At 39.9% G+C, this 16,643-nt stretch overlaps 1 protein-coding gene across 7 annotated transcripts in view; it reads right to left on the reverse strand.

Annotated features, from left to right (window-relative positions):
• Nucleotides 1-16,643, reverse strand: part of LOC131935564 (spectrin alpha chain, non-erythrocytic 1) — a 126,937-nt gene that overhangs the window by 20,658 nt on the left and 89,636 nt on the right. For all 7 annotated transcript variants that reach the window (XM_059292030.1, XM_059292031.1, XM_059292029.1 and 4 more), the window contains 14 exons: nt 14,411-14,565; nt 14,021-14,129; nt 13,104-13,234; nt 10,360-10,546; nt 9,623-9,823; nt 8,964-9,059; nt 8,550-8,684; nt 6,552-6,734; nt 6,241-6,432; nt 5,763-5,918; nt 4,159-4,376; nt 2,442-2,631; nt 449-547; nt 174-353 (listed from right to left, as the gene is read on the reverse strand). In XM_059292030.1, the coding sequence (XP_059148013.1) occupies nt 174-353; nt 449-547; nt 2,442-2,631; nt 4,159-4,376; nt 5,763-5,918; nt 6,241-6,432; nt 6,552-6,734; nt 8,550-8,684; nt 8,964-9,059; nt 9,623-9,823; nt 10,360-10,546; nt 13,104-13,234; nt 14,021-14,129; nt 14,411-14,565 (2,232 nt within the window). The remainder of the gene's footprint in view (nt 1-173; nt 354-448; nt 548-2,441; nt 2,632-4,158; nt 4,377-5,762; nt 5,919-6,240; nt 6,433-6,551; nt 6,735-8,549; nt 8,685-8,963; nt 9,060-9,622; nt 9,824-10,359; nt 10,547-13,103; nt 13,235-14,020; nt 14,130-14,410; nt 14,566-16,643) is intronic.

Below are 16,643 nucleotides of genomic sequence, written 5' to 3' on the forward strand. Positions count from 1 at the left end.
CCTTGTCTGTCTGACACAGGTGTGTTTAAGCCTACCTTGTACCTGTCTGCCACAGGTGTGTTTAAGCCTACCTTGTACCTGTCTGCCACAGGTGTGTTTAAGCCTACCTTGTCTCTGACAGGTGAGTTTATGCCTACCTTGTACCTGTCTGACACAGGTGTGTTTATGCCTACCTTGTCTCTGCAAAGGTTGTTGACCCGTTCCTCCTGAGCATCGACTGTCTTCTCGAAGTCCGCATGACGCCTGAGCAGCTCTTCCACTTCCTGGATGGACTCGCCTTTCTTGGCTCCTTTAATCAGAGGCTCCCTGAGGTTCATCCAGGCCTCGATCTGCTCAATCTCATGGCGCAGTCTCTGTTCAAAGACACCTTTACTGTTACACAGTCGCCCTTTTACACTAAGTAAACTAATGTACCTGGCCCTGTGATCAGGTTGAAAAGGTAACTTACCTGAGCTTCCAGATTCTTCTCATGTAAATTCCTCCTGTGTTCTAGAGTTCTAATGAGACCCTCATAAGATTTGTCCAGCTGGTGGATTTTTTCTTCTATCTGAAAGTGGACAGCTGTGTCTAGACAACTATTTAAATCTTATGTACAGATGTGTGTAGACAACTATTTAAATCTTATGTACAGATGTGTCTAGACAACTATTTAAATCTTATGTACAGCTGTGTCTAGACAACTATTTAAATCTTATGTACAGATGTGTCTAGACAACTATTTAAATCTTATGTACAGCTGTGTCTAGACAACTATTTAAATCTTATGTACAGATGTGTCTAGACAACTATTTAAATCTTATGTACAGATGTGTCTAGACAACTATTTAAATCTTATGTACAGATGTGTCTAGACAACTATTTAAATCTTATGTACAGATGTGTCTAGACAACTATTTAAATCTTATATACAGATGTGTCTAGACAACTATTTAAATCTTTTGTACAGCTGTGTCTAGACAACTATTTAAATCTTATGTACAGATGTGTCTAGACAACTATTTAAATCTTATGTACAGATGTGTCTAGACAACTATTTAAATCTTATGTACAGATGTGTCTAGACAACTATTTAAATCTTATGTACAGATGTGTCTAGACAACTATTTAAATCTTATGTACAGATGTGTCTAGACAACTATTTAAATCTTATGTACAGATGTGTCTAGACAACTATTTAAATCTTATGTACAGCTGTGTCTAGACAACTATTTAAATCTTATGTACAGATGTGTCTAGACAACTATTTAAATCTTATGTACAGATGTGTCTAGACAACTATTTAAATCTTATGTACAGATGGCTCTAGACAACTATTTAAATCTTATGTACAGATGTGTCTAGACAACATTTAAAAATATTATTTTATTTATAGTCTGTGTGATCAGCCAAGCTTACACAGAAATGTACTGCTTTTAAGTTGTGATATTGTTGTGTTTTATATTTCAATGTCTAGAGGCAACCAACAATTCTCAATCTTACAAATGCTACAGATGCACTAAGAATTTGTTGTGACTCCTTTAGCTAATCAAAAAACTATTCGCACACAGCTATGTTTTGAAAGTCTGCCTTTAGCTAATCAAAAAACTATTCGCACACAGCTATGTTTTGAAAGTCTGCCTTTAGCTAATCAAAAAACTATTCGCACACAGCTATGTTTTGAAAGTCTGCCTTTAGCTAATAAAAAAACTATTCGCACACAGCTATGTTTTGAAAGTCTGCCTTTAGCTAATCAAAAAACTATTCGCACACAGCTATGTTCTGAAAGTCTGCCTTTAGCTAATCAAAAAACTATTCGCACACAGCTATGTTTTGAAAGTCTGCCTTTAGCTCATCAAAAAACTATTCGCACACAGCTATGTTTTGAAAGTCTGCCTTTAGCTAATCAAAAAACTATTCGCACACAGCTATGTTCTGAAAGTCTGCCTTTAGCTCATCAAAAAACTATTCGCACACAGCTATGTTTTGAAAGTCTGCCTTTAGCTAATCAAAAAACTATTCGCACACAGCTATGTTTTGAAAGTCTGCCTTTAGCTAATCAAAAAACTATTCGCACACAGCTATGTTCTGAAAGTCTGCCTTTAGCTCATCAAAAAACTATTCGCACACAGCTATGTTTTGAAAGTCTGCATTTAGCTAATCAAAAAACTATTCGCACACAGCTATGTTTTGAAAGTCTGCCTTTAGCTAATCAAAAAACTATTCACACACAGCTATGTTCTGAAAGGCTGCCTTTAGCTCATCAAAAACTATTTGCACACAGCTATGTTCTGAAAGGCTGCCTTTAGCTCATCAAAAAACTATTTGCACACAGCTATGTTCTGAAAGGCTGCCTTTAGCTCATCAAAAAACTATTTGCACACAGCTATGTTCTGAAAGGCTGCCTTTAGCTCATCAAAAAACTATTTGCACACAGCTATGTTCTGAAAGGCTGCTTGACCTACCTCATCAGATAAAAAGTGACCTTCATCAATAAAGGCTTGACCAGTCTGTTGAAATTTGCTGAAAGCCTCTTTCCTGCTGTCCACTTCAGCTCTGTGTTCCTTGTAGCGTGTGATCATGGCCTCAGCTCCTGGGAGGTCGTGGGCCAACTCGTCAGCTGTAATGATGGCCATCATCTCACTGACCCAGGCTCTGGAGGGAAGCAGACATTATAGTGGACACAACCTTTTACTGACCCAGGCTCTGGAGGGAAGCAGACATTATAGTGGACACAACCTTTTACTGACCCAGGCTCTGGAGGGAAGCAGACATTATAGTGGACACAACCTTTTACTGACCCAGGCTCTGGAGGGAAGCAGACATTATAGTGGACACAACCTTTTACTGACCCAGGCTCTGGAGGGAAGCAGACATTATAGTGGACACAACCTTTTACTGACCCAGGCTCTGGAGGGAAGCAGACATTATAGTGGACACAACCTTTTACTGACCCAGGCTCTGGAGGGAAGCAGACATTATAGTGGACACAACCTTTTACTGACCCAGGCTCTGGAGGGAAGCAGACATTATAGTGGACACAACCTTTTACTGACCCAGGCTCTGGAGGGAAGCAGACATTATAGTGGACACAACCTTTTAAGGCAAGTCTTGACATTCAACATGTTTCTTGGTTTAATTGACATCCACATTTTTTATTTACCACTCTTAATGGTACTCTACTAATTAATTTATATGCTTACACCATTACAAAAAGATCACCCCATCCAGATGTGTCATACATACTGCATGTAATCATTAAAGCAGAACCCCCCATACACTTACGTCAGCTCCCTGTAATCATTAAAGTAGAGCCCCCCATACGCTTACATCAGCTCCCTGTAATCATTAAAGTAGAACCCCACTCCCCCCCCCCCCCATACACTTACGTCAGCTCCCTGTAATCATTAAAGTAGAACCCCACTCCCCCCCCCCCATACACTTACGTCAGCTCCCTGTAATCATTAAAGTAGAGCCCCCCATACACTTACGTCAGCTCCCTGTAATCATTAAAGTAGAGCCCCCCCATACACTTACGTCAGCTCCCTGTAATCATTAAAGTAGAACCCCACTCCCTCATACACTTACGTCAGCTCCCTGTAATCATTAAAGTAGAGCCCCACTCCCCCCCCATACACTTACGTCAGCTCCCTGTAATCATTAAAGCAGAACCCCCCATACACTTACGTCAGCTCCCTGTAATCATTAAAGTAGAGCCCCCCATACACTTACGTCAGCTCCCTGTAATCATTAAAGCAGAACCCCCCATACACTTACGTCAGCTCCCTGTAATCATTGAAGTAGAGCCCCCCATACACTTACGTCAGCTCCCTGTAATCATTGAAGTAGAGCCCCCCATACACTTACGTCAGCTCCCTGTAATCATTAAAGTAGAACCCCCCATACACTTACGTCAGCTCCCTGTAATCATTGAAGTAGAGCCCCCCATACACTTACGTCAGCTCCCTGTAATCATTAAAGCAGAACCCCCCATACACTTACGTCAGCTCCCTGTAATCATTAAAGTAGAACCCCCCATACACTTACGTCAGCTCCCTGTAATCATTGAAGTAGAGCCCCCCATACACTTACGTCAGCTCCCTGTAATCATTAAAGCAGAACCCCCCATACACTTACGTCAGCTCCCTGTAATCATTAAAGTAGAACCCCCCATACACTTACGTCAGCTCCCTGTAGTCATTGAAGTAGAGCTGAAGCTGTTCAGCCTGAGACAGTTTCTCCTTCCTGACAGCAGCCTTCTCCACCAGCTTGTTCCACGCCCCCACCATCTCCTCATGTTTGGCTGCTATGTGCTCCTGGGCGTCTGGGTAGGTGCTGATCAGACGCTCGGCCTCTTTGGTGATACTCTCCACCTGGTCACTTATGGCAGCCATGTCTCTCTGTAGAGTGGACAGTACAAGTTGTGTACATGTTTGACCAGTGGACAGTACAAGTTGTGTACATGTTTGACCAGTGGACATACAAGTTGTGTACATGTTTGACCAGTAGACAGTACAGTTGTGTACATGTTTGACCAGTGGACAGTATAAGTTGTGTACATGTTTGACCAGTGGACATACAAGTTGTGTACATGTTTGACCAGAGGACATACAAATTGTGTACATGTTTGACCAGTGGACAGTACAAGTTGTGTACATGTTTGACCAGTGGACAGTACAAGTTGTGTACATGTTTGACCAGTGGACATACAAGTTGTGTACATGTTTGACCAGTAGACAGTACAGTTGTGTACATGTTTGACCAGTGGACAGTACAAGTTGTGTACATGTTTGACCAGTGGACATACAAGTTGTGTACATGTTTGACCAGAGGACATACAAATTGTGTACATGTTTGACCAGTGGACAGTACAAGTTGTGTACATGTTTGACCAGTGGACATACAAGTTGTGTACATGTTTGACCAGTGGACAGTACAAGTTGTGTACATGTTTGACCAGTGGACATACAAGTTGTGTACATGTTTGACCAGAGGACATACAAGTTGTGTACATGTTTGACCAGTGGACAGTACAAGTTGTGTACATGTTTGACCAGTGGACATACAAGTTGTGTACATGTTTGACCAGAGGACATACAAATTGTGTACATGTTTGACCAGTGGACAGTACAAGTTGTGTACATGTTTGACCAGTGGACATACAAGTTGTGTACATGTTTGACCAGTGGACAGTACAAGTTGTGTACATGTTTGACCAGAGGACATACAAGTTGTATACATGTTTGACCAGTGGACAGTACAAGTTGTGTACATGTTTGACCAGTGGACATACAAGTTGTGTACATGTTTGACCAGTGGACAGTACAAATTGTGTACATGTTTGACCAGTGGACAGTACAAGTTGTGTACATGTTTGACCAGTGGACAGTACAAGTTGTGTACATGTTTGACCAGTGGACAGTACAAGTTGTGTACACATGTTTGACCAGTAGACAGTACAAGTTGTGTACATGTTTGACCAGTGGACAGTACAAGTTGTGTACACATGTTTGACCAGTAGACAGTACAAGTTATGTACATGTTTGACCAGTGGACAGTACAAATTGTGTACAAGTTTGACCAGTGGACAGTACAAGTTGTGTACATGTTTGACCAGAGGACATACAAGTTGTATACATGTTTGACCAGTGGACAGTACAAGTTGTGTACACATGTTTGACCAGTGGACAGTACAAGTTGTGTACACATGTTTGACCAGTGTACAGTACAAGTTGTATACACATTTGTAACCTGAACAACATCATTAAACAACTTATAAAAACTACCTCAAGGACTTCATGTCTGCTGATCAGTGCCTGGCTGCTCTCAAGGTCATGGCCAAAGTCCTCACTGCTGACAATCAAGTCTTTCTCTTGGATCCACTCTAATGTGTCATCAGCATCCCGGCCGTACATGTGAACTTCTTTAGCACCACCAAGTGCCTGAAACAACAAGGTGAGTGAAGGACGCTTTAGGTAGGAAAACACAGGGAACAGTTGAATGCTCATCACATGGTCAGTAATTAACTTACATCTTGACGAGCTTGAGGGATTATCACACAGTCAGTAATTAACTTACATCTTGATGAGCTTGAGGGATTATCACAGTCAGTAATTAACTTACATCTTGACGAGCTTGAGGGATTATCACACAGTGAGTAATTAACTTACATCTTGACGAGCTTGAGGGATTATAACACAGTCAGTAATTAACTTACATCTTGACGAGCTTGAGGGATTATCACACAGTCAGTAATTAACTTACATCTTGACGAGCTTGAGCAATTTCCTTTAACTCTGCCCACTGGCCTGTAATGTCCTTCATTTTACTCTGGATTCCATTAGCCTTGAAGTGACCTGCATCAACCATAGCTTGACCAGTGGTCACCAGCTGGGTCACCCTGTCCTCGTTACTGCTCAGGTCATGCAAGAAGTCATCAAACCTCTGTTGGAGGACCTAAAAATGATTTTTTTAAAATGTTATTTTGTAAACATTGGACACAAGTAATTAATAAACACAGTAGCCTGGTTAGAACTTTGTAAAAAATCTACAGTTTAAAGAAATGTTTTAATTACCTCGATATGTTCTAAATCCTGACCATAATCTTCTGATGATGCAATCACTATCCGGTCAGCAATCCAAGTCTCTACTGCGTCTGCTTGATGGTAAAACTCAAAGAGTCGTTTACTGTCCAGCAGCTGCTTCCTCCTCTGTGTGGTCAAGTCCTGAAGTTTGGAGTACTGGCTCTCTATCTTAGCCTGTACATCAGCAATGTTTACATTTTCAGACTTTAGTTTTAATCAACCCCAACAACTAATTAAACATTGTAAGAAAAAAATGTTCAACACAGTGTCATGTGCATCATGTGTGTTGTGTAGGATAACCTGCATGTCAGGTGTACTATGTAGCTGGGCCCAGTGTGTGTGCACTCACCTGTGTTTGTTTAATGTTGTCTGAATCGTAGTGCTGCCTGTCTGTCAGTGTTCTACTAAGGGTGTGTGTGCACTCACCTGTGTTTGTTTAATGTTGTCTGAATCGTAGTGCTGCCTGTCTGTCAGTGTTCTACTAAGGGTGTGTGTGCACTCACCTGTGTTTGTTTAATGTTGTCTGAATCGTAGTGCTGCCTGTCTGTCAGTGTTCTACTAAGGGCGTGTGTGTACTCACCTGTGTTTGTTTAATGTTGTCTGAATCGTAGTGCTGCCTGTCTGTCAGTGTTCTACTCAGGGTGTGTGTGCACTCACCTGTGTTTGTTTAATGTTGTCTGAATCGTAGTGCTGCCTGTCTGTCAGTGTTCTACTCAGGGTGTGTGTGCACTCACCTGTGTTTGTTTAATGTTGTCTGAATCGTAGTGCTGCCTGTCTGTCAGTGTTCTACTCAGGGCGTGTGTGTACTCACCTGTGTTTGTTTAATGTTGTCTGAATCGTAGTGCTGCCTGTCTGTCAGTGTTCTACTAAGGGCGTGTGTGTACTCACCTGTGTTTGTTTAATGTTGTCTGAATCGTAGTGCTGCCTGTCTGTCAGTGTTCTACTCAGGGCGTGTGTGTACTCACCTGTGTTTGTTTAATGTTGTCTGAATCGTAGTGCTGCCTGTCTGTCAGTGTTCTACTCAGGGTGTGTGTGCACTCACCTGTGTTTGTTTGATGTTGTCTGAATCGTAGTGCTGCCTGTCTGTCAGTGTTCTACTCAGGGTGTGTGTGCACTCACCTGTGTTTGGTTGATGTTGTCTGAATCGTAGTGCTGCCTGTCTGTCAGTGTTCTACTCAGGTCGTGTGTGTACTCACCTGTGTTTGTTTAATGTTGTCTGAATCGTAGTGCTGCCTGTCTGTCAGTGTTCTACTAAGGGCGTGTGTGTACTCACCTGTGTTTGTTTGATGTTGTCTGAATCGTAGTGCTGCCTGTCTGTCAGTGTTCTACTAAGGGCGTGTGTGTACTCACCTGTGTTTGTTTAATGTTGTCTGAATCGTAGTGCTGCCTGTCACACTCACCTGTGTTTGTTTAATGTTGTCTGAATCGTAGTGCTGCCTGTCTGTCAGTGTTCTACTCAGGGCGTGTGTGTACTCACCTGTGTTTGTTTAATGTTGTCTGAATCGTAGTGCTGCCTGTCTGTCAGTGTTCTACTAAGGGCGTGTGTGTACTCACCTGTGTTTGTTTAATGTTGTCTGAATCGTAGTGCTGCCTGTCTGTCAGTGTTCTACTCAGGGCGTGTGTGTACTCACCTGTGTTTGTTTGATGTTGTCTGAATCGTAGTGCTGCCTGTCTGTCAGTGTTCTACTAAGGGCGTGTGTGTACTCACCTGTGTTTGTTTAATGTTGTCTGAATCGTAGTGCTGCCTGTCACACTCACCTGTGTTTGTTTAATGTTGTCTGAATCGTAGTGCTGCCTGTCTGTCAGTGTTCTACTCAGGGCGTGTGTGTACTCACCTGTGTTTGTTTAATGTTGTCTGAATCGTAGTGCTGCCTGTCTGTCAGTGTTCTACTAAGGGCGTGTGTGTACTCACCTGTGTTTGTTTAATGTTGTCTGAATCGTAGTGCTGCCTGTCTGTCAGTGTTCTACTCAGGGTGTGTGTGCACTCACCTGTGTTTGTTTAATGTTGTCTGAATCGTAGTGCTGCCTGTCTGTCAGTGTTCTACTAAGGGCTGACAACTCTCCTATGCTGTTAGCAAAGTTGTCAATATCTCTCTCAAGGGCGTCAAGTTTTTTGGTCAGTGCCTGGCAAATGAAAACATTTGATCATCAGAAATCTTCCATAACGTAATGGTTGCAGAGTTATGTAAAACATTTGATCATCAGAAATCTTCTATAATGTAATGGTTGCAGAGTTGTAAAACTGATGAAATAAAAACATTTGATCATCAGAAATCTTCCATAACGTAATGGTTGCAGAGTTATGTAAAACTGATGAAATAAAAACATTTGGTCATCAGAAATCTTCTATAACGTAATGGTTGCAGAGATCTGTAAAACTGATGATTTAAAATAGTTTGGTACCAGCACTGAGTCCTCATCCTTGCCCAAGTCTGGACTGGTCAGCTGTGGAAGTTTCTCATTCATCCACTGCTCCAGTTCATTGACCTCTGTATAAAACTGGAAACAAAAAATGTAAACCATTAAAATGTGTCAATGTTTAAACGTGAAGCTTTAAACAGTTTAAACAGAGCCCTAGAGCTGACACAGAGCCCTAGAGCTGACACAGAGCCCTAGAGCTGACCTAACCAACAGAGCCCTAGAGTCACAGATCACTTACAGCATGATACTATAGTCACCAGATCAAGTATACAATGACCAGACAGATCAAGTATAAAATGACCAGACAGATCAAGTATAAAATAACCAGACAGATCAAGTATAAAATGGCCAGACAGATCAAGTATAAAATGACCAGACAGATCAAGTATAAAATGACCACACAGATCAAGTATAAAATGACCAGACAGATCAAGTATAAAATGACCAGACAGATCAAGTATAAAATGACCACACAGATCAAGTATAAAATGACCAGACAGATCAAGTATAAAATGACCAGACAGATCAAGTATAAAATGACCACACAGATCAAGTATAAAATGACCAGACAGATCAAGTATAAAATGACCAGACAGATCAAGTATAAAATGACCAGACAGATCAAGTATAAAATGACCAACCTTCTGGGCCTCCAGGGCATCCCTCAAACGATTTTTCCTGTCTGAAGTTTTTTTCTTCAGCTCTGAGAGATTCTTGTGTAGGTTGTCCAGTTTGGACTGGATGTCATTGGCTGCAAAATGTTTGCTGCGGATCATCTGCTGGGCAGATGTAGCGACCGTCTCAATCAGGGGCTCATGGGCCACGATTTCTGACTCCAAGGCCTGCAATGGTAAAATATCTTCATCAAGGGGACAAGGTGGAGGTTTTATGGAGCAAACATGGTGGTATAATAGGTGGTAATCATGGAGTTAATATTGTGATTGTAAAAAACATTTCTTAAATACACAGAAAAATATGTAAAGAAATTAAGCAACATATAATTTTCAGTTCTATGTTATTTTAAAGAAACATATAAAAATAAAACATGTAAAGATTGAGACAAATCATGTGATTGCTGTGGTTGTAACAATCATGTGAACATTCTCTACAACAGCTGTGATTGGTGAACACCCAGTGACCCAGTGACCTAGTTAACATTTATCAAACCTCGTCATCGTCTACCTCCCAATCATCGTCATCTGACCTCTCTTCTCCATCACTCAATAAGTTGTTGACACGAGGAGGATCTGTGTCAGACTACACACCACACCATGGTTAGGACAATTGTTTATCAACATAGACACAAGGGAGAGAATCAAAACAATTCTACACAGCTAATGATTAAACTCAGCAGCAAGGGCAGATCATCAAATTGTACCTGATGTTTTTTCATCAAATTCTGCACTGAACTGAGCGAGTGGCCCAGGTCCTGGGACTCTGCCATGGGACGTCTGTCTTGTATCCAGGCCAGCTCGTCCTCCACGTCCCTGAAGAACTGGTACATCCTCCTGGCTTCTTCCAGGTTTTCTCTCCGGATGTGGCAGGGCTCTTGTAGGGAGTTGTACCTAACAACATCATCACAACATCAGTCAGACAACATACAACAGTATCATACATCATTCAACATACAACAGTATCATACAACATACAACAGTATCATACATCATTCAACATACAACAGTATCATACAACATTCAACATACAACAGTATCATACATCATTCAACATACAACATACAACAGTATCATACATCATTCAACATACAACAGTATCATACAACATTCAACATACAACAATATCATACAACATACAACAGTATCATACATCATTCAACATACAACAGTATCATACAACATTCAACATACAACAGTATCATACAACATACAACAGTATCATACATCATTCAACATACAACAGTATCATACAACATTCAACATACAACAGTATCATACATCATTCAACATACAACATACAACAGTATCATACATCATTCAACATACAACAGTATCATACAACATTCAACATACAACAGTATCATACATCATTCAACATACAACATACAACAGTATCATACATCATTCAACATACAACAGTATCATACAACATTCAACATACAACAATATCTTACATAATTCAACATACAACAGTATCATACAACATTCAACATACAACAGTATCATACATCATTCAACATACAACAGTATCATACATCATACAACATACAACAGTATCATACATCATTCAACATACAACAGTATCATACAACATACAACAGTATCATACATCATTCAACATACAACAGTATCATACAACATTCAACATACAACAGTATCATACATCATTCAACATACAACATACAACAGTATCATACATCATTCAACATACAACAGTATCATACAACATTCAACATACAACAATATCTTACATAATTCAACATACAACAGTATCATACAACATTCAACATACAACAGTATCATACATCATTCAACATACAACAGTATCATACATCATACAACATACAACAGTATCATACATCATTCAACATACAACAGTATCATACAGTATCATACATCATTCAACATACAACAGTATCATACAACATTCAACATACAACAATATCATACATAATTCAACATACAACAGTATCATACATCATTCAACATACAACAGTATCATACAGTATCATACATCATTCAACATACAACAGTATCATACAACATACAACAGTATCATACATCATTCAACATACAACAGTATCATACAACATTCAACATACAACAGTATCATACATCATTCAACATACAACATACAACAGTATCATACATCATTCAACATACAACAGTATCATACAACATTCAACATACAACAATATCTTACATAATTCAACATACAACAGTATCATACAACATTCAACATACAACAGTATCATACATCATTCAACATACAACAGTATCATACATCATACAACAGTATCATACATCATTCAACATACAACAGTATCATACAGTATCATACATCATTCAACATACAACAGTATCATACAACATTCAACATACAACAATATCATACATAATTCAACATACAACAGTATCATACATCATTCAACATACAACAGTATCATACAGTATCATACATCATTCAACATACAACAGTATCATACAACATACAACAGTATCATACATCATTCAACATACAACAGTATCATACAACATTCAACATACAACAGTATCATACATCATTCAACATACAACATACAACAGTATCATACATCATTCAACATACAACAGTATCATACAACATTCAACAATATCTTACATAATTCAACATACAACAGTATCATACAACATTCAACATACAACAGTATCATACATCATTCAACATACAACAGTATCATACATCATACAACATACAACAGTATCATACATCATTCAACATACAACAGTATCATACAGTATCATACATCATTCAACATACAACAGTATCATAATCATACAACATACAACAGTATCATACATCATTCAACATACAACAGTATCATACAGTATCATACATCATTCAACATACAACAGTATCATACAACATTCAACATACAACAATATCATACATAATTCAACATACAACAGTATCATACAACATTCAACATACAACAATATCATACATCATTCAACATACAACAGTATCATACATCATACAACATACAACAGTATCATACATCATTCAACATACAACAGTATCATACAACATTCAACATACAACAGTATCATACATTATTCAGGCAACATACAACCGTATAATACATCATTCAACATACAACAATACCATACATAAGTCAGAAAAAGTCACTCAATTCAGTCAACGTACAACACGTTGATATGAACAACCTCTCAGAGCCCTAGAGCTGACCTAACCAACAGAGCCCTAGAGGTGACACAGAGCCCTAGAGCTGACACAGAGCCCTAGAGCTGACACAGAGCCCTAGAGCTGACACAGAGCCCTAGAGCTGACACAGAGCCCTAGAGCTGACACAGAGCCCTAGAGCTGACACAGAGCCCTAGAGCTGACACAGAGCCCTAGAGCTGACACAGAGCCCTAGAGCTGACACAGAGCCCTGACACAACTCACTTGTCTGAGATCTCCCTTGCCCTTGCCTGTAGCTCCTTGTTCATGAAATGTTTACTTTCTTTAAAAACTTGAGCAGCGTCCATCACATCGGTCACCTTCTCTTTGTGGGACGCGATGTCCTGTTCTAGTTGCTGAGGTGGTCAATCAGATAAACACATGTTACTTGTGATATTTAGTTTTATATTTTAATACAACAGATACTGACCTGATGTTTATTGGGCTAAATGTTGACTGACCTGATGTTTGTTGAGTAAACTGTTGACTGACCTGATGTTTATTGGGCTAAATGTTGACTGACCTGATGTTTGTTGAGTAAACTGTTGACTGACCTGATGTTTGTTGGGCTAAATGTTGACTGACCTGATGTTTAGTGGGCTAAATGCTGACAGACCTGATGTTTGTTGAGTAAACTGTTGACTGACCTGATGTTTGTTGGGCTAAATGTTGACTGTCTGGTGTTTGTTGGGCTAAATGTTGACTGACCTGATGTTTGTTGGGCTAAATGTTGACTGACCTGATGTTTAGTGGGCTAAATGTTGACTGACCTGATGTTTGTTGGGCTAAATGTTGACTGACCTGATGTTTGTTGGGCTAAATGTTGACTGACCTGATGTTTGTTGGGCTAAATGTTGACTGACTTGATGTTTAGTGGGCTAAATGTTGACTGACCTGATGTTTGTTGAGTAAACTGTTGACTGACCTGATGTTTGTTGGGCTAAATGTTGACTGACCTGATGTTTGTTGAGTAAACTGTTGACTGACCTGATGTTTGTTGGGCTAAATGTTGACTGACCTGATGTTTGTTGAGTAAACTGTTGACTGACCTGATGTTTGTTGAGTACACTGTTGACTGACCTGATGTTTGTTGAGTAAACTGTTGACTGACCTGATGTTTGTTGGGCTAAATGTTGACTGACCTGATGTTTGTTGAGTAAACTGTTGACAGAGCTGAGATCTTTCCCATGATCCTCTGACATCAGGTGGTTTTCTACTTCCTCCATCCACACTGCTAGGTCTGATACCACTCTGTGAGCACAAAGTTAGTGGTCAAGTATCTGATAGGGTCATCTAGCTGGTCAAGTATCTGATAGGGTCATCTAGCTGGTCAAGTATCTGATAGGGTTATCTAGCTGGTCAAGTATCTGATAGGGTCATCTAGCTGGTCAAGTATCTGATAGGGTCATCTAGCTGGTCAAGTATCTGATAGGGTCATCTAGCTGGTCAAGTATCTGATAGGGTCATCTAGCTGGTCAAGTATCTGATAAGGTCATCTAACTGGTCAAACATCTACCCTGAGGTTCCTTTACCTGTTGAAGAGCAGGGCCTGGTAGGCGTCCTGCAGCCTGTCCTTTTTATCAGCACTTGCAGCAATCAGGGACTGCCAGGACAACTCGAGCTCTTCCAACTTTTTCTGAATGTCCAAACTGGCATAATGTTTCTCTTCTTTCAACCCCCGGCCTTCCTGTATTAGATAACAGCACTGTCAGGTCTAATTTGTTGGACAATTTTTAAGAAACAAACCCTCTACCCCAACCTATCAATGACATCTCGATATGATACCCACCTCTACAATAACAAAACATGACACCCACCTCTACAATAACAAAACATGACACCCACCTCTACAATAACAAAACATGACACACACCTCTACAATAACAAAACATGACACCCACCTCTACACTAACAAAACATGACACCCACCTCTACAATAACAAAACATGACACACACCTCTACAATAACATAACATGACACCCACCTCTACAATAACAAAACATGACACCCACCTCTAGTATAACAAAACATGACACCCACCTCTACAATAACAAAACATGACACCCACCTCTACAATAACAAAACATGACACCCACCTCTACAATAACATAACATGACACCCACCTCTACAATAACAAAACATGATACCCACCTCTACAATAACAAAACATGACACCCACCTCTACAATAACAAAACATTACACCCACCTCTACAATAACAAAACATGACACCCACCTCTACAATAACAAAACATGACACCCACCTCTACAATAACATAACATGACACCCACCTCTACAATAACAAAACATGACACCTACCTCTACAATAACAAAACATGACACCCACCTCTACAATAACAAAACATGACACCCACCTCTACAATAACAAAACATGACACCCACCTCTACAATAACAAAACATGACACCCACCTCTAGTATAACAAAACATGACACCCACCTCTACAATAACATAACATGACACCCACCTCTACAATAACAAAACATGACACCCACCTCTACAATAACAAAACATGACACCCACCTCTAGTATAACAAAACATGACATCCACCTCTACCATAACAAAACATGACACCCACCTCTACCATAACAAAACATGACACCCACCTCTACAATAACATAACATGACACCCACCTCTAGTATAACAAAACATGACACACACCTCTAGTATAACAAAACATGACACCCACCTCTACAATAACAAAACATGACACCCACCTCTACAATAACAAAACATGACACACACCTCTACAATAACAAAACATGACACCCACCTCTACCATAACAAAACATGACACCCACCTCTACAATAACAAAACATGACACCCACCTCTACAATAACAATACATGACACCCACCTCTACAATAACATAACATGACACCCACCTCTACAATAACAAAACATGACACCCACCTCTACAATAACAAAACATGACACCCACCTCTACAATAACATAACATGACACCCACCTCTACAATAACAAAACATGACACCCACCTCTACAATAACAAAACATGACACCCACCTCTACAATAACAAAACATGACACCCACCTCTACAATAACAAAACATGACACCCACCTCTACAATAACATAACATGACACCCACCTCTACAATAACAAAACATGACACCCACCTCTAGTATAACAAAACATGACACCCACCTCTACAATAACAAAACATGACACCCACCTCTACAATAACAAAACATGACACCCACCTCTACAATAACATAACATGACACCCACCTCTACAATAACAAAACATGATACCCACCTCTACAATAACAAAACATGACACCCACCTCTACAATAACAAAACATTACACCCACCTCTACAATAACAAAACATGACACCCACCTCTACAATAACAAAACATGACACCCACCTCTACAATAACATAACATGACACCCACCTCTACAATAACAAAACATGACACCTACCTCTACAATAACAAAACATGACACCCACCTCTACAATAACAAAACATGACACCCACCTCTACAATAACAAAACATGACACCCACCTCTACAATAACAAAACATGACACCCACCTCTAGTATAACAAAACATGACACCCACCTCTACAATAACATAACATGACACCCACCTCTACAATAACAAAACATGACACCCACCTCTACAATAACAAAACATGACACCCACCTCTAGTATAACAAAACATGACATCCACCTCTACCATAACAAAACATGACACCCACCTCTACCATAACAAAA

This window comes from Physella acuta, unplaced genomic scaffold (genome assembly GCF_028476545.2).
Source record: "Physella acuta isolate Inbredline_101_S28 unplaced genomic scaffold, ASM2847654v3 ptg000148l, whole genome shotgun sequence".
NCBI classification, from domain to species: domain Eukaryota; kingdom Metazoa; phylum Mollusca; class Gastropoda; family Physidae; genus Physella; species Physella acuta.